The sequence below is a fragment of the Polypterus senegalus genome, chromosome 18 (assembly GCF_016835505.1).
Source record: "Polypterus senegalus isolate Bchr_013 chromosome 18, ASM1683550v1, whole genome shotgun sequence".
Classification (NCBI taxonomy): domain Eukaryota; kingdom Metazoa; phylum Chordata; class Cladistia; order Polypteriformes; family Polypteridae; genus Polypterus; species Polypterus senegalus.
In genome coordinates, this window is record NC_053171.1 from 51,745,868 (window position 1) to 51,771,886 (window position 26,019).

The 26,019-nt window shown below is 41.9% G+C and overlaps 1 protein-coding gene across 2 annotated transcripts in view; it reads right to left on the bottom strand.

The window, feature by feature from the left end:
* The window catches only part of plekhd1 (pleckstrin homology domain containing, family D (with coiled-coil domains) member 1), a 91,436-nt gene that overhangs the window by 54,077 nt on the left and 11,340 nt on the right, over nucleotides 1-26,019 (bottom strand). For both annotated transcript variants that reach the window (XM_039741749.1, XM_039741750.1), the window contains exons 2-6: nucleotides 11,162-11,255; nucleotides 6,065-6,154; nucleotides 5,451-5,527; nucleotides 5,102-5,193; nucleotides 2,724-2,776 (exon numbers count right to left, since the gene is read on the bottom strand). In XM_039741749.1, the coding sequence (XP_039597683.1) occupies nucleotides 2,724-2,776; nucleotides 5,102-5,193; nucleotides 5,451-5,527; nucleotides 6,065-6,154; nucleotides 11,162-11,255 (406 nt within the window). The remainder of the gene's footprint in view (nucleotides 1-2,723; nucleotides 2,777-5,101; nucleotides 5,194-5,450; nucleotides 5,528-6,064; nucleotides 6,155-11,161; nucleotides 11,256-26,019) is intronic.

A 26,019-nucleotide genomic window follows, 5' to 3' on the forward strand; every position in this document is an offset into this window, starting at 1 on the left:
TTAAACACACACTCCACTGAGCAAACACATTCCAAACAGATCTTTGAATGCACGATTTGTTCAAAAACGTTCCGAGTGCAGAGATTTCTCAACATGCATTTAAAAACACACTCCATTGAACGAATTATGCAATGTGAACATTGCCAGCAATGCTTCGACACAACTCATTCCACTTCCCTTCAGTGTCAACACAGCACTAAATCGTTCATGCACAAACATCACATTCACTTTTCTGCAGCTTTTCAAGAAGATACCGCCTTTCACGTCCAAGAACATAACATTGGCCTTCCTACGCACTATGTGCTTCTTGCAATGCTCTTCATTGGCCAGCAGAGGCCAACAAATCCGGACATTACACTAAGTGTTGTCATGCCGGCAAGGTGTCTTTGCCACCGCTATCCAAACCCCTTCTTTTATTAGAAGACCTCTTAACTGGCAAGAACCCGCTGTCCCGAAATTACTGTGATCATATCAGGGAATACAACTCTGCTTTAGCTTTCGCGTCAATGGGCGCACATATCGCTCAACCATCTGGACAAGGACCGTATGCTTTCAGAATCCACAGTCAAATTTATCACCAGGTCTCTCCTTTATATAACAATCCTGACATGTCACCACAATACGGTCAGCTATATATCTTCGATTCTGCTGAGGCTACCAGTCACCGTTTGCAAAATCAATGTAAATGTGCTTGCAGTGATATTTTGTTGCTTCAACTAGACAACATGATACGACAGGTTAATCCCTTCGCAGAGTCTTACATGCAAATGCATGACATTATCACTCACGGTAACCCTGTTACTGCTGTACAAATGGTTTTCATGGAAAATCCAGGTCTGGATATGAGAAGGTATAATGCCCCATCCCGTCAAACTGATGTTGCAGCTATGTTTGTAGGTGAAGACGGGGAACCACCTGCACAACGAGACATTTGCATATATCCAAGGGGAGATGCTTGCAAGCGTATCTCTGTTCTCAATATGAACTGTGACCCCATAGTTTATCCACTGCTATTCCCTTATGGAGATCCAGGCTGGCACATACAATTAGCCCATGTTGAGGAAAAGCGAAGCGCGAAAAGAACGCGAGTCACACAGCTCCAATTTTATGCTTTCAGGCTTGCCATGAGATCTTCATTTAGTGTCTTGCATTCCAGTGGCAAACTGTTCCAGTAATACATTGTTGACGCATATGTCAGAACAGAAGGAGTGCGTCTACATTACCTTCGCTCACATCAACAAGATTTGCGTGTAGAGCAATACAGGGGACTTATGGACGCTGTCACTGTGAAAGCACATCACCATGACCTCCGCCCTGGACAACTGATCATTCTTCCGATTGCGGTCCGCCAGTTTTCAGTCACAGACGATTCTGTGTTAGTTCGTTCTGTGCATTGTTACAATGTTGCTTTTCTTGCTGATTTATTACATTACTGATTTTTCAAATGTTAATTTTCTCCCAGTGCTTAAAAATTATTAAAAAACCAGCCTGATTATGCGGCGTATGGTACGCCGCGGGTTGGCTAGTTACTAAATAAATGTTCTCATGCATGACAGTGAAGCTCATTCAAACTGAACTGTGCTTTTGAATTGAAGACCCACCTTCCCGCTTCATTTACTGGTCTGTCCTTCCCAGTAATCACTCATTCACTGGCTACCATGGTGCTTCACTTCAGGTCACCATTAGAGTACCAGAGTACCATTAGAGATTAAAAGTTAGAGATAAGCAGGTGAAAACATAAACAGGCCTTGTGTTTGTGCAAATCTGAAGTCTTTTAACAAGTAGATCCGACAACCTGAGTATCTTCACTAAGATCAAGATATTTAAGAGCAACATGGTTACCGTCCTCCTGCATGGCTCATGATGCTAGAAGACCACTGCCTCCATTAAAAGAATACTTGAAATATTCCAGACTAAATGTTTGCGCTGAATAATCTGGAACTTCTGGTCAAACTCCATCTTAAACGGAGACTTCAGGACAAACATCACAGATGTCGAACTGTTGCGTCAATGGAGATGGCTGGGACATGTCTGTCGAATGACATCCAACTCTCTCTGAAGGACAGCCATCCATTGGGCACTGCAAGGGAAAAGGAACCTTGGCAGACCTAAAGAAATCTGGCACCAAGCAGTGGAAAAACTTGGAGGCATGCGTCTCCAGAAAGCTTCCACAGCAGCAGGCATCAGAGATCGGTGGTGACGCACTGCCATTGCCTCAGATGGTGTGGGGAGGACTAATAACAATCAACAAGCAGGTCAGTTCAAACGTGGAGGTTCACAAACAGCCTTTGAAAAACCCTGAAGACTGAGCAGTGAATCAGGTTGGTCTTGTTTGGTGCACAGGAAGCTTTTCTGAAAGTGGCTTATTTAACCACACGTGTGAACAAGCCTGACATTTGGATTGTGTGACTCACGTAATTTCAGATTTTTTTTTACAGGCGTTTTAATAGTGTTTAGTGTTGTTCAAGCTGGGTCAACATTCAAGTCAATTGTATTAGGAATGTTATGACCTCTGTTCTCCTTGATAACATGCAACTAAAAGTTGTTCTTGGCCATCACTACAAACAACACAGAATAAATAACAGGTAAAAAAAAAAAAGGCTTTTGGTGTGGCACATTACTTTATGGAAAATAAAACAAAGGTAAGAAATATGCAACGGAGGCAGAGGAGGACCCCAAGCCTGGCAACTTCAGCCCCAAGAAGAAGAGCACGAGTACAGTACCTCCTTTTGTTCTCTTTGGGAGCACAGTTCTTCTGTTTCCTCCATAAGCTTATCTAAAAAGTGGGCACAAAATAAGGTCTCATGATACTGAAATAATCAAAAAAGCACATAACAAGTAGCAGTGAAAATTCTGAAAGATTTCTTAGCGTGATCAGACATTGATGATCAAGGCCCTGCATTCTTCAAAGTGTCCTCCTGTATGTTAACTTGATACATTAATGCCATCCCCTCAATGAGTGACCTAAAGTGGACAGAACTCATCTTAATAATTGTCATGAAGTCCCAACCAGCATATTAACCTCCTCAACCTGTGGGTCTCCACCTACAACTTACTAACTGTATTGTTGCATCGTGCAGTTTGACTTGTTGGTTGTAGAAAATCTTGAGATGGCAGCTATTTGGGCTGCAGGGAACTATGAGGGGGAAAATTCAGCTCAGAACATTAGTGGTACCCAGCTGTCTTCTGCTCAAGAGGTGTATAACACACAGGAAAACGGGGTTATTAAAGACCCCAGATCCAGTAGCACTGGCATATCCAGACAACTCGATAGCCACTCAGTCTGACAACTGTGTGAGTGAACCCCTTGATGTTCTCTATGTGTTTGAGATAGCAGATATTGGAAGCATTTTTAATGACTGAATATTTATTGTCAAACTTAAAGGCTCAGACTTAAGACTGTTATCATTGAATTCACTTACCATCTTCACTGTGCGATGGACTGGAGCACAGACCAGGATTTGTTCCTGTCTTGCGTCCTATACCTGCTGAGATAGGCTCCAGCAGACCCCTGTGACCCTGTTCAGGATCTAAGTGGATTAGGAAACTGACTGACTGACGTTCTTCATTCTTACCAAAGATTAACAGCCTGGACGGTCACACAAGCGGCATCATGGTCAGTTTGGGCCTACTAGTCAATCATGACTTTCAAGCTTAAAGCCCAAGAAGCTGTAAAAATGAGACATCTCTAAACTTCTCCTGTCATGATCCCCTTATTTAATTGCATATATTCAATAACCACATTACCTTTCAAAGACAAGTAATAGAAGGAGATTATAAATATTTGCTATCTGTTGGCCTACATGTACCTTCACCGCTTTTGTAAGGGCACATTCCCATAAAGCCTGCTTCGTTTACTTTGCCATTTCGAAGTACCTTGCTCTCCTCCTGACTGCTTTTCTACTTCCTATCTTTGAAGGCAACTCTCTCAGCGTGCCTCCTACGTCTTTACTCCTTCTCATGTGTCTCGCACTTCCGTGTCACCAAAGCCAAACTGACCAATCAGAGACCAGAAACACACATGGACTTTGCTATAAGGTAGATGTTACTCACTGGCTCCCTTAGAAGGTTTTGAGCGATGAGAATTTCAGACAGAATATTTTCACATGGTGTATACCATTATTTAAAATACTGTTGTTTAAATATTTTTGCACCATTCTAAACACCAGTTCATATTCCATGAGTGCCACCATTTTGAGCAGTGGCTAACATATAGTTGCTATGGGGAAACCGTTAGCTTTGTGCATAAAAGGTTACCAAGTTTAAAAGAAGTGGAAAGTCCTATCGAATGTCAGTGCTCAAATCAAAACTCCAAAAAACCATTGAAGGAGAAATAAAAATAAAACTCACAACTGGGAAATCTTAATAGTACAAAGCACACATACGAAGATAGGTTTGTGGAGATACAGAAATGCCTGTTGGCCAATACAATGAGTATTACTTAAGTTATTACCGCCTGTTGTTGGCCGGGGGGCACGTGTGTATTTTACGTGTTTGACGCATGCAGCGTTGTTGTGCTTTGGGTTTAAATTAGAGTTATTAAAGCAAAACCCTTTTCCTAGCTGCCCCTTCACTCGTGACAAGGTTTTTCTTTAATACGTGTAAACTCGAGTAGTGACACAATGGCATGTTACAAATGTCAACCACACAACTTCCAATAGCGACCATTGTCACTTTATAATGACAGCAACACAGCAAATCAGTGCCTAGGAAAAAATAAAATTGCAACAGAAATACTGCAAAATAGTTTCTAATAACTGATAACAATTTCAATGATAAAAATAAATGCACAGATCAGATCTGGCACAACAATGAAACAAATGCCCTGAAATGGCAGTGCTTAAGGAAATGAAGCAAAATACTTATTATATCAAAATTCTGTTAAAAAAAATGTGAATGAATCCCGAGACGATTCACAACATCCCAATTAAATATCAGAAAAGTCTGGGTGATCTAACTTTCTAGCCTCATTTTCGGAGTCAGTATTCTCTCTGCCCACTGTGCACCCTACAGATCGCCCACCGCAGCACGGTGCCATCACTGCCATGTCATCACTGCAGTCCCATTTATTATCGACTGGTTGGCAGTACACAAAGCTCACCCAGATATTCCTGTTTCTCCTTTGCCAGCTGCAGTCCTTGAGCTTCAAGACTTTCAATCATGGCTTCTCCTAGCTGGGCATTTTTCCAGGTGCTGTGGCAGACAGGGCAGATTTATGAAAATGTACTCTGCTAATTCACTAGTGCACACTTTGAAATAAAAGAATTAAACAATATTTGTTGTATATAAAGTCTTTTACTACAAACAAGACACAGAAAAGCAAACCTGAACACAAAAAGATGACCACATTAATAAACAATAAACTTGTCATTTTCAGGCTCATCCTTTCCCACTAAACACAAATAATGTCCCGACACTGGAAGCGTCTCCAGTGATATCGAGGGTCTTACACTTTTCCTGATTCTTGTAGCAGGTCCAACCACTGGGCTTGTTCAGACTCAGATTCAGCTGCCAGGATGATGTTGCCCTTTAAATAAAACAAATGTGTGTTGGGGTGTGTGGCATCAGGGTTGTAATCTCACGAGTTCAGACACATGGGTTTAAAGCCTGGTTTGGTCACAGTCTTTATGGAGTTTGCATCTTCTCTCTGTTTTTTTTTTATTTTTCTCCTTTCCTTTATCCCAAAGGAATCTACATGGGTTTGGTGCCCTGCACTAAAATTACAGTGCCTGGTTTGTGCCTGATGCTGCCAGGATAGGCCTCAACTACCCATGACTTTGTATTTGAAAAACCAGATTTAGAGTGAATGGACGGAAATTTTCAATTTAGATGGGATTTGTTTGAAGAGCTGGTAATGAAGATTTGCAATAACTGGGATGGAGGACTAAAGATCTACGGTAGCAGACAGGCTCAAGCCCATATACACAGAGTCTTACTTGACAGTCACTGGAACAAACAAACTCCATACAGAAGGCACTTCCGCAAACTGGCATTGCCACCTCTAAACACAATCATCAGACTAGAGTTAATCTAATCAAAGTCACTGGGAAAGTGCTCTACTCACGTGGAAGTCGTCATGAGACACCGTCATGGCATAAGGCATACCCGGCTCTTCCCGAGGTTCTACGATGCATCCTCCTAGCGGGATAACACCCTGCACACAATACAATACAATACCATTTATTTTTGTATAGCACAAAATCACACAAGGCGTGCTGCAATGGGTTTTAACAGGCCCTGCCTCTTGACAGCCCCCCAGCCTTGACTCTCTAAGAAGACAAGGAAAAAATCCCAAAAAAACCCTAGTAGGGAAAAAATGGCAGAAACCTTGGGAAAGGCAGTTCAAACAGAGACCCCTTTCCAGGTAGGTTGGGTGTGCAGTGGGTGCCATCTGGTGCCATCAATTCACAATTAAAGAAACTCAACTGAAATCTCTGATTTGTAAAAGTATTCAGACCAGTATTCATTTCTTTGTAGCAATTGGCAGCAATTACAACTTTGAGTTTTCTTGATAAATCCCTACACGCTTTGCACTTCTGGATTTGGGCAGTTGTTCCCATTCTTCCCAGCAGATCCTCTCAAGCTCTGTTAGATGGGATGCAACAGTAAACTGCGATCTCCAGGGCTCTCCACACATGTTCTATGGGGTTTAGGCCTGGACTTTGGCTGGGCCACTCAAGGACACTCAGAGGCTTGTCCTAAAGCCACTCCAGCGTTGTTTCAGGTGTATACTTCAGGTCACTGAACCGTCGCCCAAGTCTGAGATGGTGTGCACTCTAGAGCAGGTTTTCTTCAAGGACATCTTTGTACTTTGCAGCATTCATCCTTCCCTCAGTTCTGTCGAGTCTCCTTGCCCCTGAACCCCAATAGCCAAAGGTCCCAAACAAGTGTGAAAGAATGAAAGATACAGGATTGGAACAGACTACTAATGCCTTTTCTCAACAGAAAAACGGAAGACCAATAATATTAAAATACCTCAACTCCAATAACGCCACTTCCAGCTTCCCATAATTACTCCACTTTCGGGTCCCTTTGTCCGTTCTCCAATGAGGATGTCATTTCCATCCTTACCTATCAACACCATTTCCTGCCAACTTATTTCCGTTTATTTCATTTCCTTTCATCCATCCATCCATTTTCCAACCCGCTGAATCCGAACACAGGGTCATGGGGGTCTGCAGGAGCCAATCCCAGCCAACACAGGGCACAAGGCAGGAACCAATCCAATTGTACATAAAAGAACCCAAAGAAGTAACTCTGTTGTCAAATGTCTGTTTTTAATCAGACAGAAGTATCAGTCTTTCAAGATTACTCTACGTCACCAGCATTATACAGGGAATTGGTTCACCAACAAAAGCGCGGTAGACATATGAGCCCCGACAAACCCGCTAACTGATTTTCGACATATGAGCCCCGACAAAACCGCGACGGACAAATGAGCGCCGACAAACCCGCTAACTGATTTTCGACAAATGTGCGCCGACAAAATCGCCACGACAAAATCGTGAGAGAGGCCAAGAGAGTGGGACGCGTATGTGCGCATTATGTACACATTATGTGCTACAGTAGGTTATAACTGTTATAACTGCTGATGGCATGCCGCGAACAAATAACTCAGTCGAGGGTTGGCATAACGCGTTGTATACAAAGCAGAATTACCAGCAGTCAGGCAGCAGCAAGTCTAAATACGCTCACCTATCAAGATGTCTTGCTGCAATTCTTCCTACATATGCAGGGCGTGATCTTAAGGACTATCTGCGTGCTACATCTCATAATACTGACTTTTAAAATAAACATTATTATATTTGCTTTAAACTAGTAATTCATATTTAATGAAAGTTTCGGGCGGCACGGTGGCGCAGTGGTAGCGCTGCTGCCTCGCAGTTAGGAGACCTGGGTTCGCTTCCCGGGTCCTCCCTGCGTGGAGTTTGCATGTTCTCCCCGTGTCTGCGTGGGTTTCCTCCCACAGTCCAAAGACATGCAGGTTAGGTGGATTGGCGATTCTAAATTGGCCCTAGTGTGTGCTTGGTGTGTGGGTGTGTTTGTGTGTGTCCTGCGGTGGGTTGGCACCCTGCCCAGGATTGGTTCCTGCCTTGTGCCCTGTGTTGGCTGGGATTGGCTCCAGCAGACCCCCGTGACCCTGTATTCGGATTCAGCGGGTTAGAAAATGGATGGATGGATGGATGAAAGTTTCGTGATTTTGTCGCCGTGATTTTGTCTGCGCGATTTTGACGCAGCGTTTTAATCGGTGCTATTTTGTCGGCGCTCATATGTCTATCGCGCAAATGTCGGGTCACACAGGGAATTCCCCCAACACTTAATCTTTTTGTCTCTGTGTCTGATTTCTTCACAGTTGTCATGTGCCTTTTACTCAAGAGTGGCTGCTAATTAGTCATTCTAGTCACCAACAACACTTGACTGATGGAGTGCTGCTAAGATATTCAATGTTCTGACAGATTCTCTCATCTCAGCTGAGAACTTCTGAAGCTCTGTTAGATTTACCACTAAGTTCTTGGTCACTCTACCTGACCAAGGCCCTTCTTGCCCAGTTATTCAACTTGACTGGACAGTCAGCTTTAGGAAGAGTCCCAGTGGTTGCAATCTTCTTCCATTTCCCAATTCTTGAGGCCACTGTGCTGCTGGGAACACTCAAAGCCTTACAAATGGTTTAATCCCCTTGCCCTGATCTACAGTTGTGCTCATAAGTTTACACACCCTAGAAGAATCTGTGAAAATATTGGCCATTGTTTGGAAAAGATTAGCAATCATTTTTAATGAGGGAGTGTGGTCAGGTGAGGCAATTTATTATCACATAATTGTTTGTGCCCTTTTTAAATCATAATGATAACTGAAATCACACAAATGGGTCTGATCAAAAGTTTACATACCCTTGAATTCTGGGGCTGATAATATACACACAAGTTGACACACACGGGTACAAATTAAGGGTAAATTAAAGGAGAGTGTCCACACCTGTAACATCTTGGATTGTAATCAGATTATGTGTATACATACTCAATTTAAATTCATGCTGAGCTGCACTGACTTTGCTGGATACTGAGCCAAGGGAAAAGCAAAAGGACTGTCAAAGGACCTGCTAGAAAAGGTTGTTAAGTTGTATAAATCAAGAAAAGGATATAAAAAGATGTCAAGAGATCTGAAAATTCCAGTCAGAAGTGTTCAGACTCTGATAAAAAGTAGAATGTTAGGGGTTCTGTTGTTACCCAGGTACGGTCAGGTAGACCAACCAAGATTTCAGCCACAACTACCAGGCTCATTTGTTGAGATGCCAAGAAAAACCCACAAGCCACTTCAGCTGAAATACAGGCTTCTCTGAAAATAAGTGGTGTTGCTGTTTCAAGAGGCCCAATAAGGAGGTACTTGAACAAAAATGGGCTGTGCAGTCAAGTTGCAAAAAAAAAAAGCCTTTATTGTGCCAACACCACAACACAGCCCACTTTCAAAATGGCAAACAACATCTAGTCAAGCCTCCAAAGTTCTGAAACAAAGACTTTTGGAGTGATGAGACCAAAATGTAACTTGTAATGCGCCCTTCAGTGAATACAGCAAGAAAAAGTGAAGGTGCTGGAGTGACTATCACATTCTCTTGACTCAATATCATTGAGCCACTTTGGGGAGATTCCCAACATGCAGTTCATGCAAGACAACCCAAGAATTTATGGAACCTGAAGGCTTTTCTCCCAGAAGAATGGGCAGCTCTACCACCTGAGAAAATCAAGGGCCTCATCCACAACTATCACAAAAGACAGCATACCGTTATGGATGCTAAAGGGGGCAATACGCAGTAGCTAGAACTAAGGGTACGCAAACTTTGGAACAGGGACCATCTCATTATTCTCCTTATTATAGTTGTGCTGTTCTGTGGTGCCTTATAGTTTAATTTGGATTCCTTTAAAAGTAAATGGAAATGTGTTTTGCCTGATCAGTCATCTTTTATTTAACGTATGGCACACATCTTACACATTCTGCCAGAGTATGTAAGCTAATGAGCACAACTGTATATCTCACCACAATTTGACGGTTCTGAGGTTAAGGATCTGCACTGGTATCCAGAGGGATGCCAGTTTGAATCCCCATTGCTGGGCCCTTGAGCAAGCCCTTATCCTGCCCTTGCTCCAGTGGCGCTGTGCAATGGCCGACCCTGCGCTCTAACCCCAAGGGGTTTGTGAAAACGTAGAAATTCCTAATACAAGAAATTTCATAAGGCAAAATAAACAACAGAAAAAAATGTGATTTTGGTTTGGTTGTCCTGACATGCAGTGTGAATTGTGGACCTTCTATATTCAGGTACACGTGTGCCTTTCTAAATGATGTCCAAGGAGTTCCTCGTGCCACAGGTGGGCTCCAGTCAACATCTAGACATATCTTAAGGAGAAAGAGGAGGCACCGGAGCACAATCTGCAGTGTCACAGCAAAGGGTCAGAATACTTTTAGGAATTCGAGATTTCAGTTTTGGAAATGCAACAGATTTGCACACCTTCAGAGGAAAAGTTTTCAGTTTCTGTTTATGGGTTATTGAGTGCAGATTGAGGAGTAAAAAAAGCTAATTTATCCATTTCAAATGAATTCTACAACATGATAAATTGTGCAGAAAGTGACGGGGGCTGAAGACTTTCTGAATCCACTGTAAAGTCAAAAATTCAGCTACGGGTTTAGTATGGCAGCCAGTGGTGACAAAAGTGGGGCAACCAAGGGTGGCTGGGGGTTCTGGTGAGGCCAAGGAAAATCACAAGGTAACAGCGAATGATTTCAATACAATTAACTCCAAATCCCCCCGTCCTGCTCCAGCCTTCCCTGGTGGCACTCTCTTGATAGCCATGAAGTTCCAATCACATCAAAACAATAAGGGGGTGTCCTTGTGAAGTTCTGATCACTTTGAAGCAGCTGGGGGGTGGGTGCACATTTTTGTAATTTTGAAGTTTTAAATGTGCTAATGTAAGTGAAATTTACTTTACATTGTAAAGTTATATAACAAACAATATAGCATATTTAACATGGGATGTGATGTAAATATATAGCAGTACAGGCAAGACTCATCTCGCCCCACAAGACTAAATGTCACACTTTACCTGTGGTGAAGACCTCCTGCATCGCAGCGACAACAGAGAAAAGCTCAGCTGTGAGGGCAGAAGAAGCCTACCTTTGGATGGATGTTAAAGTACTTGTTAGTCTCAAAGCTTTTCTTCTCGTTTTCTGCATAGTAAAGAAGAAAGCTGTCCTTGATGATGAAGAACCTGTAGCAGAAAGAAAAAGGTTGAGACTGTACCAAGGAACTAAAATCATCTGTTCTCAAATCAAGATTGACCGCATACCCCAATGTCCTGGCTCCCCAATTTGACAACAAGTACCCCAGTGATGTCATAGGCATATTAGGAGACCACAAGGAGTGCTGGCATAGTCGGCAGAACACGACAAGGAGGATGAACAAAAGGAGACCATTCAGTCCATGAGCTTGTCTGGTTAAGCGAAAATATAAAGGCCAAGGTAAATGAAACTATTTTCCAGCAATTATCTGGCACAGACTTCACTCGCATTATTTTAGTGAGTCTGAGGCAGCTGTGGCGCACAATTGTTAATTCAACTCGTATAATCTGTCATCTCCAACAACACAGTCAGATGGGTCAGCAACTCATCATGATTGATCTTGTCTTTAGTCGTAGGGTTGGCTCTGTGAGCATCACAGCTGACGAATGCTGATCTGGAAGTACAAGGAGTAAAATACAATGATGAAAAGTAAAGAACAGGGGTGTTTTGCAACAAATAAATAAAAGAGAAGCTCGTCTGTTAGATGTATTGTGTTTTATGTACAATAACAAAATGGAAAAAAGAGAGAAAAAAAAGAAAAAATAGGATTGCAGCTGAACTTGCCATGCATGGAAAGTATTTGATATGACGGCGAGTTTCCACAATGGCAAAATGGGTGCAAGCAAAGCAGCAGGCCAGAATCCTAACTGGTCTGCACATTACAGGCTCACTTGATCTCGGCCAGGCCCCAATATACAGGTGGAATCCCATTTTAATGAAATTCATGGGACCATAAAAATATTTCACTATAATGGAAATTTCATTATGATGAACATGAGGTAAATACATATACTGTTGTGATCAGGGTTGCCAGTGATTTGCCATCTCTAATGGCTATGGCATAAGGACACTTCCATGACTAGTCTGTTGCATCTGCTACACAGTAAACCAAGGGCAAAGTAATTGGATGTCCTCTGCAGGATCAGGCTTATCACATACCGTGCCTGTCAAACGATGTTTAGAAAATTTAACACTGGACTTTGACCTGCTCTTCTTCATGCTCTCCTGGTCGGACACAGAGATGATTCAGAGCAGCTGGTGTGCTGCGTCGTGGAATTTTCTAGGAGCGGTGCAAAAACTTTTGTAAAATATTTGAAATTGCTAGTGTTTTTGAACTTTTGGTTGATTAAAAAGATAATGTTTAAAAAAATATATTTTATGTTGTAAAAACGGATAATGGAACACTTACGGAAATGAAGTCTAAGAAACGTGAGAGACTTCAAATGATCGACAAGGAAATGTGTGTCTGTCTTTCGAAAATTGATCCTCGCATCAATCTCATATGTGCTGAAAAACAATCTCAAAGTTCACATTAATTAAATTTAAGATTTATCCTTTGATTCCTTTATTAATAAAATGTCTTTCAAACTTGTAAAATTAACTGTTTTTATTGGCGATTGTCCATAGATTGTGTCATCACGACTTTATTTATGGGCAGTCCCTCAGGTGCGCCGCGGAAGAAAATTTTTGGACTTGAAAAAGGTTGCCTTTCACTGTTCTAATCTGAAGCTGGGAGCTAAAGCAGGAACATTACCCCTGGGGCTCATATGCTTGATTGCTGAAGTAACAGATTTTGAATGAAGTCTTGAGACTGTACCTGCCTTCTCTATACAGTAATAAAGTATCTGTATTTTAATTGGAAACCTGCACTCACCTTTCTGTCTCTCATGCAACTCTGTGACCCAAGCCTGACAATACCTGTATAGAAAAACAGCACTTCTTAGTCTGTGAAAAAATTTGAAGTTGAGACATTAGATTAAACTTTTTTGCAGCATAAACTAATGCCATTTCTCACTTTTTTTGTTTATCACAAAGAAAACTTTGAGAAGTGCTGTGAATCTTCAACAGTACAGTATCCGCACACGACTCAACTACCCCCACAAATGCTCAGTGGAGCACTGACTCAGAATTCAGCTCTCTGTGTATGATGTCGCCAAGATGGCCCAAGATCAGATATTTCTCAACACTCACTTTCTTTCGGTCTAACAAGAAAGAGACAGCCTTTTGCAGGGTTCCCAAGGCTCTGAGAGAGTGTAGGCATGGCATTACGTATTTTTTGCAGTGTATCATTATTGTTGTAGGCCATTTTTGATAAAAAAAAACATTTGTTATAGTGAAGCATACATTTCGTTAAAATTAAATCTGTTAAATATGATGTTAAATGAACGTTTGTATGGGCCAACTAAAAGTATTTGTTATTCTGAAAATTTCGTATTTTCTATAACAGGATTTGACCTGTACTACCTGCTGGCTTAAGCTGGCAAAACAACTAGAAATATACAAAAAAAGTAACAAAAAAACATCCACAAGAGGAAGGAGTATCGTAAACCCTCATGTTGTGTAAAAAGGGCAACCACAGAATCTTTAATAATCAAGGATTTATTTAGGGAAAATGTATTTAGACTGTTAAATCCAGGAGGTGATCTCTTCAGTGCCAAGCATCAGAGGCTAGGCAGCTCTAAATTGTGTTCTGCACAACTATTTCATGGTGTGGTATACTTATGAATGGTCTTTAAACAACCTGAGCCTATTTGGAGCTTTTCTGAGCCACAAATTCTGCCATTTGAGTTTGGAGCAAGGCTGATAGGGAGGGAGGGCTGCTTCTGAGACTCCAACCTAGCAAAGTCCTTGTTTTTTTTGAGGCTTGTTCACCCTTTTTGCCATTTTGATGTTACTAGAAAACAAATCTGATATTCCACTTACATCAATATGTGTCTTGTGATTAATGTTTATTATTCCTTTACTTTAATTTTTGCTTTATTTCAACCCAGCCACAAACCAGGGGATGCACAAACCAGTGTGTTTATTTGTGCCGGTCCCAAGCCTGGATAAATGGGGAGGGTTACGTCAGGAAGGGCATCCGGTGTAAAATTTTGCCAAATCAATATGCAGACTACAATACAAATTTCCATACCGGATTGGTCGAGCCCCGGCTTAACAACGACTGCCACCAGTGCTGTTAGCCAACAGGGTGCTGGCGCAAATTGGGCTACTGTTGGCCAAAGAAGGAGAAGAAGAGGGAGGAGATGTGTCCAGAGGCAGGAGGAGAAGAGGAAAGTACAGAGAGTGGAACTGAGGGTAGGAACTTTGAATGTTGGCAGTATGACTGGTAAGGGGAGAGAGTTAGCAGATATGATGGAGAGAAGGAAGGTTGAGATATTGTGTGTGTAAGAGACTAAATGGAAGGGGAGTAAGGCCAGGTGGATTGGAGGTGGATTCAAATTGTTCTATCATGGTGTGGATGGGAGGAGAAAAGGGTAGGGGTTATTCTGAAGGAACAGTATGTCAAGAGTGTTTTGGAGGTGAGAAGAGTGTCAGACAGAGTGATGATTATAAAGCTGGAAACTGAAGGTGTGATGATGAATGTTGTTAGTGCATATGCCCCACAAGTTGGGTGTGCAATGGATGAGAAAAAAGATTTTTGGAGTGAGTTGGATGAAGTGATGAACAGTGTACCCAAGGGACAGAAAGTGGTGATTGGAGCAGATTTCAATGGACATGTTGGTGAAGGGAACAGTGGAGACGAGGAGGTGATGGGTAGGTATGGTGTCAAGGAGAGGAATGAAGAAGGTCAGAGGATAGTGGATTTTGCCAAAAGGATGGACATGGCTGTGGTGAATACATATTTTAAGAAGAGGGAGGAACGTAGGGTTATGTACAAGAGTGGAGGAAGATGCACACAGGTAGATTACATCATATGCAGAAGAGTTGATCTGAAGGAGATTGAAGACTGCCAAGTGGTGGCAGGAGAAAGTGTAGTTAAGCAGCATAGGATGGTGGTCTGTAGGATGACGCTGGAGATCAAGAAGAGGAAGAGAGTGAGGGCAGAGCCAATGATCAAATGGTGGAAGTTGAAAAAGGAAGACTGCAAGGTTGAGTTTAGGGAGGAGGTGAGACAGGCACTGGGTGGCAGTGAAGAGTTACCAGACAGTAGGGTAACTACAGCAGATGTAGTAAGAGTGACAGCAAGAAAGGTGCTTGGCATGACATCTCGAAAGATGAAGGAGGAAAAGGAAACCTGGTGGTGGAATGGGGAAGTACAGGAGAGTATACAGAGGAAGAGGATGGCAAAGAAGAAGGGGATAGTCAGAGAGATGCAGAAAGTAGACAAGAGTACAAGGAGATAAGGCAAGGTGAAGAGAGAGGTGGCAAAGGCTAAAGAAAAGGCGTATGATGAGTTGTATGAGAGGTTGGACACTAAGGAGGGAGAAAAGGACCTGTACCGATTGGCTACACAGAGGGACCGAGCTGGGGAAGATGTGCAGCAGGTTAGGGTGATAAAGATGTAAACATACGAAAAAGCAAGGAGAATGTGTTGAGCAGATGGAAAGACTACTTTGAGAGGATGATGAATGAAGAGAATGAGAGAGAGAGAGAAGAGGTTGGATGATGTGGAGATAGTGAATCAGGAAGTGCAACGGATTAGCAAGAAGGAAGTAAGGACAGCTATGAAGAGGATGAAAAATGGAAAGACCGTTGGTCTAGATGACATACCTATGGAAGCATGGAGGTGTTTAGGAGAGATGGCAGTGGAGTTTTTAACCAGATTGTTTAGTGGAATCTTGGAAAGTGAGAGGATTCCTGAGGAGTGGAGAGCAAGTGTACTGGTGTCGATATTTAAGAATAAGGAGGATGTGCAGGACTGTAGTAACTACAGGGGAATAAAATTGATGAGCCACAGCATGAAGTTATGGGAAAGAGTAGTGGAAGCTCGGTTAAGAAGTGAGGTGATGATTAGTGAGCAGCAGTATGGTTTCATGCCAAGGAACAGCATTACAGATGCAATGTTTGCTCTGAGGATGTTGATGGAGAAGTATAGAGAAGGCCAGAAGGAGTTGCATTGCATCTTCATGGGCCTGGAGAAATCATGTGACAGGGTGCCTCAAGAGGAGTTGTGGTATTATATGAAGAACTTGGGAGTGGCAGAGAAGTATGTAAGAGTTGTACAGGATATGTACGAGGGAAGTGTGACTGTGGTGAGGTCTGCCGTAGAAGTGACAGATGCATTCAAGTTGGAGGTGGGATTACATCAGGGATCGGCTCTGAGCCCTTTCTTACTTGCAATGGTGATGGACAGGATGACAGATGAGATTAGACAGGAGTTCCCGTGGACTATGAGGTTTGCTGATGACATTGTGATCTGTAGTGATAGTAGGGAGCAGGTTGAGGAGACCCTGGAGAGGTGGAGATATGCTCTAGAGAGGAGAGGAATGAAGGTCAGTAGGAACAAGACAGAATACATGTGTGTAAATGAGAGGGAGGTTGGTGGAATGGTGAGGATGCAGGGAGTAGAGTTGGCGAAGGTGGATGAGGTTAAATACTTGGGATCAACAGTACAGAGTAATAGGGATTGTGAAAAAGAGGTGAAAGAGAGAGTGCAGGCAGGGTGGAATGGGTGAAGAAGAGTGTCAGGAGTGATTTGTGACAGACGGATATCAGCAAGAGTGAAAGGGAAGGTCTACAGGACGGTAGTGAGACCAGCTATGTTATATGGATTGGAGACAATGGCACTGACCAGAAAGCAGGAGACAGAGCTGGAGGTAGCAGAGTTAAAGATGCTAAGATTTGCATTGGGTGTGACTAGGATGGACAGGATTAGAAATGAGTACATTAGAGGGTCGGCTCAGGTTGGACCGTTGGGAGACAAAGTCAGAGAGGCGAGATTGCATTGGTTTGGACATGTGCAGAGGGGAGATGTTCAGTATATTGGGAGACAGATGTGAAGGATAGAACTGCCAGGGAAGAGGAAAAGAGGAAGGCCTAAGCAAAGGTTTATGGATGTGTTGAGAGATGACATGCAGGTGGTGGGTGTAACAGAACAGGATGCAGAGGACAGAAAAATATGGAAGAAGACGATCTGCTGTGCAACCCCTAATGGGAGCAGCCGGAAGAAGAAGAAGATTTCACCCTTAAGTATTTATAATGAGGAATGCTGTTTGTTTATATTTGGCTAATTTTAACAAAGTGAATATCATGTCATATTTTTCTGCAACCCTGTTTAGTCGCCTCTTGACTCCTTCTATCACACCTTTATCACAGCAGCCATTCATAGAAATTCAGTGCCATTGGCTCTCAAAGTTGTCCCTCTGAAGATAAACAAAACACCTCCTTGTGGTTCTTGGTAGTTTAGTTTAAAAATCAAGTAGAGAGGTTTGTGCTGCCTTTTTACCTCCTTTAAAAGGCTACTCCTTTCTGGTTCTCGGTCTGCTACTGCCTTTGAGGTTTTCGCCTTTGCTGTGTGGCTTGATGTTCTTCTCCTGGTTGAAGTGATTGTTGTGATTCCTTTTTAATTTTATAACTTTTTACTCCTTTTTGGAGGGATTTTTTTGTAAATCTTTTTTGTGATTACTGTTGTTACTGAAATTGCTGTGGCAATAGGATCGGAGGTTACGACACATGACATTCGTGGTTTAACTGTTTAATATCCACTTCATCGAAGTTTGACGGATAATCCTGGTGACATTTGCTGCTCTGCTTTTCTATATTTGCTTTCCTGGAATTCAAACCTTTGGCAGTGCTATTCTAACTGCGAATTAGGAATTTGTTTTGCTTTGAAAAAACATTGGCTTGGTTTTCTGGGGTAAGAACTTCACATGTTTCCTGTCCTACATTTCATCTTCTGGTTCTCAATTCAAATTATTTCTGCTAATTTTAGCAGAACAGTTAAAAAATAGGTCACAAGTCTCTTCTAGTCACAGGCAGTAAAACAATCATATCTGTTGTCAGAAATAGATCCGCAAACCAAACTCATAGTCAAACTAAAGATCGTCAGTAACTACAAACACATGCCAAATGCATGTTATGTCTGCACACTGACAGTTTTATGAGACAGATCAAGGAGATACACTCACCTGGCCATTTTATTAGGTACACCTTACTAGTACCTGGTTGGACCACCCTTTTGCCTTCAGAACTGTCATAATTCTACATGGCATAGATTCAACAAGGTACTGGAAACATTCCTCAGAAAGTTTGGTCCATGTTGACATGACAGCATCACACAGTTGCTGCAGATTTGTCAGCTGCACATCCATGATGCAAATCTCCCATTCCACCACATCCCAAAGGTGATCTATTGGATTGAGATCTGGTGACTGTGGACATCATTTGAATATAAGTGAACTCACTGTCTTGTTCAAGAAACCAGTTTGAGATGATCTGAACTTTGTGACATGGCATGTTATCCTGCTGGAAGGAGTCATCAATAGATGAGTATACTAAAGTCATAAAGGGATGGACATGGTCAGCAACACTACTCAGGTAGGCCGAGGCATTTAAGCGATGCTCAATTGACACTAAAGGGCCAAAGTGTGACAAGAAAATATCCCCCACACCGCCACCAGCCCGAACCATTGATACAAGGCAGGATGGATCCCTGCTTTCAAGTTGATGACACAAAATTCTGACCCCACCATCTGAATGTCACAGCAGAAATCAAGAAAAACTCATCAGACCAGACAATATTTTTCCAGTCTTCTGTTGTCCAGTTTTGCTGAGCTTGTGTGAATTGTAGCCTCAGCTGCCTGTTCTGAGCTGACAGGAGTGGCACCCGCTGTGGTCTCCTGCAGCTGTAGCCCATCTGTTTCAAGGTTCGACGTGTTTTGTGTTCAGTGATGCTCTTCTGCATACCTCGGTTGTAATTGGTGGTTATTTGATTTACTGTTGCTTTTCTATCAGCTCAAATCAGTCTGGCCATTCTCCTCTGACCACTGGTATCAATAAGACATTCTTACCCAGAAGACTGCCACTCACTGGATATTTTCCCTTTTTTGGACCATTCTCTGTAAGCCCTAGTAGATGAGTAGATGAGCCCGTCTGGCACAAATAACCAAGCCACATTTAAAGTCACTTCTATCCCCTTTCTTCCCCATTCTGATGGCCAGTTTGAACTGCAATAGGGCGTCTTAGCAATGTCTACAGACATAAAGGCATTGAGTTGCTGCCAAGTGATTGGGTGATGAAACATCTGTGTTAACAAGCAGTTGAACAGGTGTACCTAATAAAGTGGCCAGTGAGTGTAGATGTTTAAACCGAAAACGGTCAAAACCAGGAGATCACTAACATGAGCAGATGTTGTGATGTGAAATTTTGCATACAAGTTGATAAATATTTTGTATGTCTTTATTTGTAACTTAGACAAAGCAATGCAATATTAGTGTTGCATTATAGATAATAACAGCAATGGTTTGATGGTTTAAGAACCACATCTTCCCTTTTTGGGTAATTTTTATGACAGGGTTTGGGGGTGAAGTGCCTCAAACCAGTTTGACAAGTGTTTCTCTGCTGAAGTCTCTCTCTCAACCCCCACAGGAAAGCCAGGCTGCCTAGCTGCCAAGCTTTGTCTTAACATATGGTTTGGAGGGCAAACGTGAAGATGTTCTATTCTCCCCATTGGTCTGAAGTATGGCAGTTTGGAACTGGCTTGTATCAGGAGCCTTTAAGAACCACGATGCCCTATTGGATGTAGGGGTTGGACAGAAAACCTATAAATTTGCTTGCTTTACCTCACCCTCTCTTTCTCTTACCAAACTGATGAAAGACCATCTCACACCATGAACTGAAAAGGACAACACAAAGAAGAGCACAGCTTGGCAGCCATATTGAGACAGGCATGCAGCCTGTTCTGAAGAAAGCTGGCCACAAATGATAACGTAACTAGAGACATTTTAAGTAACTAACAAGTCTGCGTGCCGCCTGAAACTACACATCAACATGTATCAGGTTGTATGGCTGCCAATATTCAAATGTACTTTGCATATTGTTATTATCAATAATACATTATTTAAAGTGTAACTTAACTCCTGCTTGTCGTTTACTACACCTATTTGCCTGAGGTTGTAGATGTAGAAGGGAGGATGGGGAAAAGTTATATGGTACAATACCTTATAAACAGTGGCAAGTCTGTGTGACCAAGGCTACATATTAATAATACAAAAGGGGACAAAGACAAAACAGCGGCAAAGCCAAAACAAGAGAAAAATAGTGGTTAAAAAAAACATTTAGAACTAAAAGTTCTTTGCTTCAATTTTTTAAAAGATTCTGAATCTCAGATGAGAAAGTGAAATCCTGGATGCCTTTTAACCTGAGGTATTATTACAACACTAGGGTGTTCGCCCCCTGCTCATTTCGCTTGCCAACCCCCCAGCCTGTGCTACATGCCAGCCACTTCAAGTCTCTGCCACTCGGGTTGTGAAAAGGGGGGTTGAACACACCCTAAGGAGACGCGGTCGCTCCACCAAAACCCCCTCTTAAACGGTGAGACAATGGGAAACAAATACAATTTTTTTTCCACCTCCTCTTTGCTCAATCAGCTACTGGCTTGCTGCTGCTGCCGCCATGTTGCGTGATCTGCATCTCGCACGGCACTTCGAACATTTAAAAGCCTGTACAGCAGCTGTCCTACTCTTTGTCTTTTATTTCTGGCCCTGGACACAGTTAAATCTCTTGGCGCAAAGTCTTGTCTTGCAGGACGCGAGTTCTTGATATTTTTTAGTTTATAATTTAAAAACGGAATAAGAATCTGAAAATCTAACATCATCACATAAAAGTTCCATAATTTTTGAAAAGAATGATACCAAACATATATATGTAGATTTTAAAACAGGCCCAATTTATAGCATGACAAAAACGTCACATAAAATTGTTGCACAAAATCGTTGCACTTTTAGGACAGGTTTATACTTCACGAGACGCGACGTATGCTGCAACGGACGCTCCTCCTACACAAGTGTTGTACTGTTTATACTTGCGCACGTACTTTACGTAAATCTGGAAGAATCCAACAGGTGGCAGTACGAGATATCATCACGGTGAGAACAGGTTCGGCTTCGTTGTGTTGTGAATTACCTGGAACACCCATTAAATTCCGATGACCCCTTAACGCAATATCTCTGAAAAGGATGTTTAATAAATAAATCCATCTAGCATTGGGCATGAGGCAGAAACAATCCATAGATGGGGCATCAGCTGATCGCAAGGTGAATACAAGCACTCACATACACTGGCGTCATTTTAGTGTCACCAAATCTGCATATCTTTGAAAGGAAACCGGAGCACACTGTGGAAACCCAGCAGGAAAACATGCAAACTCCAGGAAGAGAATACCAGCGACGTGACTCCCTGCAAGACAGCAGCGCTAACGCTCCGCCACCGTGTCACCCCGATGTGTGTAATTATTAACAGTATTCATTATTTAATCAAAATTAACGATTTATCTGTAAAATGTAAAAATACTTTAATGCATTTCATCGTGAAAGTGATATCAAGTATAAATCTAAGGATTTTCTAAATGTGCAGAGAGTTGGAATATCATACATTTAATGTGTTCTGTGTGGTGATCTATTGCTGCTGTCAGCTCAGGAGGAAGCCCCAGAAAAAAAATGACGGCACAAAAGATGGTATGTGAGTTAATGTATCGTGTCATTACGATCGGGAATATGCAATGCTTGAATATAAAAGCAGCGTGAATACATTTGTATGTCAGCATTTTGCTTCACCACATCGAACCATTCATCAAACTTCGAAGGGCGCACATCGACGCCTTAGGATCTGCAGTGGTTTTCTCTCACATGTAGATAGTAAACAGACTCTGACATCGCATTCCAACTTATATCACACTGTGACCCCCAACTTTTTGCTGGGACTGCAACTCGTGCATGCGTTGCGTTAATTTCTGAGGACCTGCTCAGAGGACGTGTGAAATGAACGCTGGGAACTCATGGCAGCCATGATGTGTGCATGTATGCGTTCTGAGTGTGAAGTATAAACGAGTCCTTAGGATTTATATATATATATATATACTCAGCAAAAAAAGAAACGTCCCTTTTTCAGGACTGTGTATTTCAACAATAATGTTTTAAAAATCCAAATAACTTTACAGATCTTCATTGTAAAGAGTTTAAACAATGTTTTCCATGCATGTTCAATTAACCATAATCAATTAATTAACATGCACCTGTGGAATGGTCGTTAAGACCTTAACAGCTTACAGAAAGTAGGCATTTAAGGTCACAGTTCTAAAAACGCAGGACACTAAAGAGACTTGTCTACCGACTGTGAAAAACACCCAAAGAAAGATGCCCAGGGTCCCTGCTCATCTGCGTGAACGTGCATTAGGCATGCTGCAGGGAGGCATGAGGACTGCTGATGTGGCTAGGGCAATAAATTGCCATGTCCGCACTGTGAGACGCCTAAGACAGCGCTACAGGGAGACAGGAAGGACAGCTGATCATCCTCGCAGTGGAAGAGCCCGGATCTCAATCCCATTGAGCACATCTGGGACCTGTTGGATCGCAGGGTGAGGGCTAGGGCCATTCCCCCCAGAAATGTCCAGGAACTTGCAGGTGCCTTGGTGGAAGAGTGGGGTAACATCTCACAGCAAGAACTGACAAATCTGGTCCAGTCCATGAGGAGGAGATGCACTGCAGTACTTCAAGCAGCTGGTGGCCACACCAGATACTGACTGGTACTTTTGATTTTGAGCCTCCCTTCATTCAGGGACACATTGTGAAACATTTTTAGTTTATGTCTTATGGTGTTGACTCTTTTAGTGTTCATACAAATATTTACACATTAAGTTTACTGAAAGTAAAAACAGTTGAAGGTCAGAGAACATTTCTTTTTTTGCTGAGTATATATATATATATATATATATATATATATATATACTTACTGTATATATAGATAGATATATATAGAGAGAGAGAGAAAAGATTTGATTACAGGCCTTTAACAACAAGTAAAGCAGCGCTAACAATGGCAGCCAGAAATGGCAGTAATCATGGAAACACAAAATGAAAGATGAAACTGTCAGAAAACTAATAAAGAAAACGGAAACTCCAAAAACAATTTGCACTCATTGTCAGATCTAAGTGTCTAAGTGTTAGATCTCAAAACATAAAAATGAGAATTGTAATAGCCACAATCATGCTCAGATGATCACAAAGTACACACTCCAGTAAAGCTGGAATGAAGTTCAGACCTGGCCATGCCACACCATACTTAACTTTACATGTCTTACTCTCTACACAAATTTCCCAGTCAACAAACAAAACAAACAGATAAAGAAGTCAAAATAAGGGTCAAGTTAATGTAAAGATTAAATACTAAAAACATCCAGAGATCCCCATTCCTGAAATACAATATAATTTATTTTTGTATAGCCCAAAATCACACAAAGAAGTGCCGCAATGGGCTTTAACAGGCCCTGCCTCTTGACAGCCCCCCAGCCTTGACTCTCTAAGAAGATAAGGAAAAACTCCCAAAAAAAAACCCCAGTAGGGAAAAAAATGGAAGATACCTCAGGAAAGGCAGTTCAAAGAGAGACCCCTTTCCAGGTAGGTTGGGTGTGCAGTGGGTGTCAAAAGTAGGGGTTCAATACAATACAATATAATACACAGAACAGAACCAATCCTCAATACAGTATACAAATAAAAACTTTAGAAGTACGTAGCAGAATTTAACAATGGAGGACATCACATAATATGATTTAGATTTGTTTCTAGTCCTGGAGACCTCATCCATCAAGCTGCCTCCAACATTTGGCCATTCCACAGCTGAATAATGTACTGCTTATAGCACAGACTGAGAGAGAAAGGAGGAAAGGATGAGGAACAGATTAACAAAACAAGCAGAGTCGTAACTTGGAGATCAATCAGAGAGACGCGTCTAATCCCAATAAGCAAACCGAAAGACAAAATCCAAGAACACGCGAGAATGAAAACCAAAGAGACTTTTAATGCAAGAGAAACTTGTGTTAGTCTTCTCTTTTAATGTCTCTTGATCACACTTCACGAAAAGGGGATTTACACACAGTCCTGAGTGATGTTGTCATGATGGCGTGACCTCCGGCGTGTGGCCCAAGCCACCCATACTCGCAAAATGTCAGAAACCAAGATGGCGTCAAGGTAAAAAATAAATAAATAAAACTATTAAAATATCCAACATAAACATGAAAGGAGAGCAAAAGATTCAGGGAAAAAATTAACCCAGTCATTGGAAAAAATTCTTAAACTGAGAAATAAATTAATAAATGTATTTTCATGCATGATAAATAAATGCAGATATATTGAGTGAAGAGAAAACTCAAATCAGTCCCTGACTCCCCTTGCCTTAACTACCAAACATTAATAATTTCAAAATGAGGAGCAATCAACCACATACACTCATGAAGTCCAATACAGAATGAAGAGAATGAAAAATGGATGGGAGCCATCAAATTCAAGTGAGCAGATGACGGCAGATGACGCAGTTCAAAGAGGGTTATCTCGAAATGTCCACCAAAACAGTCTCACTGGTGCTTCTGGAAAGCAGAGCGGCCGTCGTGAAGAGCAGATGAGAACATAAAAATGAAATTCTAGATTCATTTTAGATTAAGCTCTTAAAGCACTGAGGAAGCAGATTCTCTCCCCATTTCTTTTTCTTCTCCATTAATCTTTATCCGCTATTAAACTCATCAATTTACTTATTTTTACTCGCTTTTAAAATGTTCTCTTTGTCAGGGGTGGGGGTTGATTTGTTTTCAATCCTATTTTTGTAAAAATTGATCTATTTGTATGGAATGATTATAATAAAATCAATAAAAAAAATGAAATTCTAACACTCCACCCACAGAAAGGCAATACTATGGTTATGAGTGCTTTCTGCTGCCAACTTGTATGTCACTGCATTGGTGACATCACTTGATGCAAGTCGGCTGCAGCACTCACTCTATGACAAAACACAGCAGAGTTATGGTAACTTCAAAGCAAATCCTAATTCATTTTCTAAGTGGCACAGTCACTTATCCACTGTTAGAAAAGCACAACCTATCTCACCGCAGCAGTGGCATAGTCGTGACTACGCACAGCACAAAACAAATTCCGATAGGCCAACCACACACAAGCGACACATGAGATTGAGCAATAATCAGTCTGCAATGCCCCTAGATGCCCGTGGCAGCATGCCATGGCATACTGAATATATTGAAGTGTGTCTACCCCATGCCAAGCGTTCTGACTTTGAAATGAAAGCCAGTAAAATTTTAAGAGGATGAACCAGAAGAAGAGACAAGTTCAAAGGAAAATGTAGCAAAGGTCAAACCCAGATATCAACAGGATAAACAAGAAACCCAGACGCGCGAAGTACAGAGGAAACATCTACTTGCAGAATTTCACAAAAGTGTAGCTCACAAATAAATTCAGTCTTGGAAGAACCAGAGCTTCAAGAGTCGACCTTTATTTATATAGTCACATTAATGAGGACATCACAGCATCCCAAAGTATTGTGCAATGTGTTACTATGGTAACCAGTGTCACAAAACCCTCAAAATGGCAGCACACATTGGAAAAACAAAGTGGCGTTGCAAGTAATGGTACAAAATGACAAGTAAGGTTTCCAAATGAAAAATAAATGCCACAAACAGATTCTCTGGGGCAGAAAACTCGAGAAAAGTCGTATGAAAAAATTTCAAATCATCAGGAAAGCACGAATGTGAATCCCAACACCAAAAGGTGAGGGTACGCTGTTGAACCCTAATCGTGATGGGGACCGGAGCTTGCAATTGTTCCCCACAAATGAGGAATCCCTAGGATCTGCAAGTCCTAAGCTTAAATTGAGCAGGCTGCTTCCCTTTGTACACACCACCCGCTGCTACCACCAATTGGGCAGTTTAGTGAGGTCCTCGATTTGGCTCTGCTGTGCTCGGTCACTCTTGGC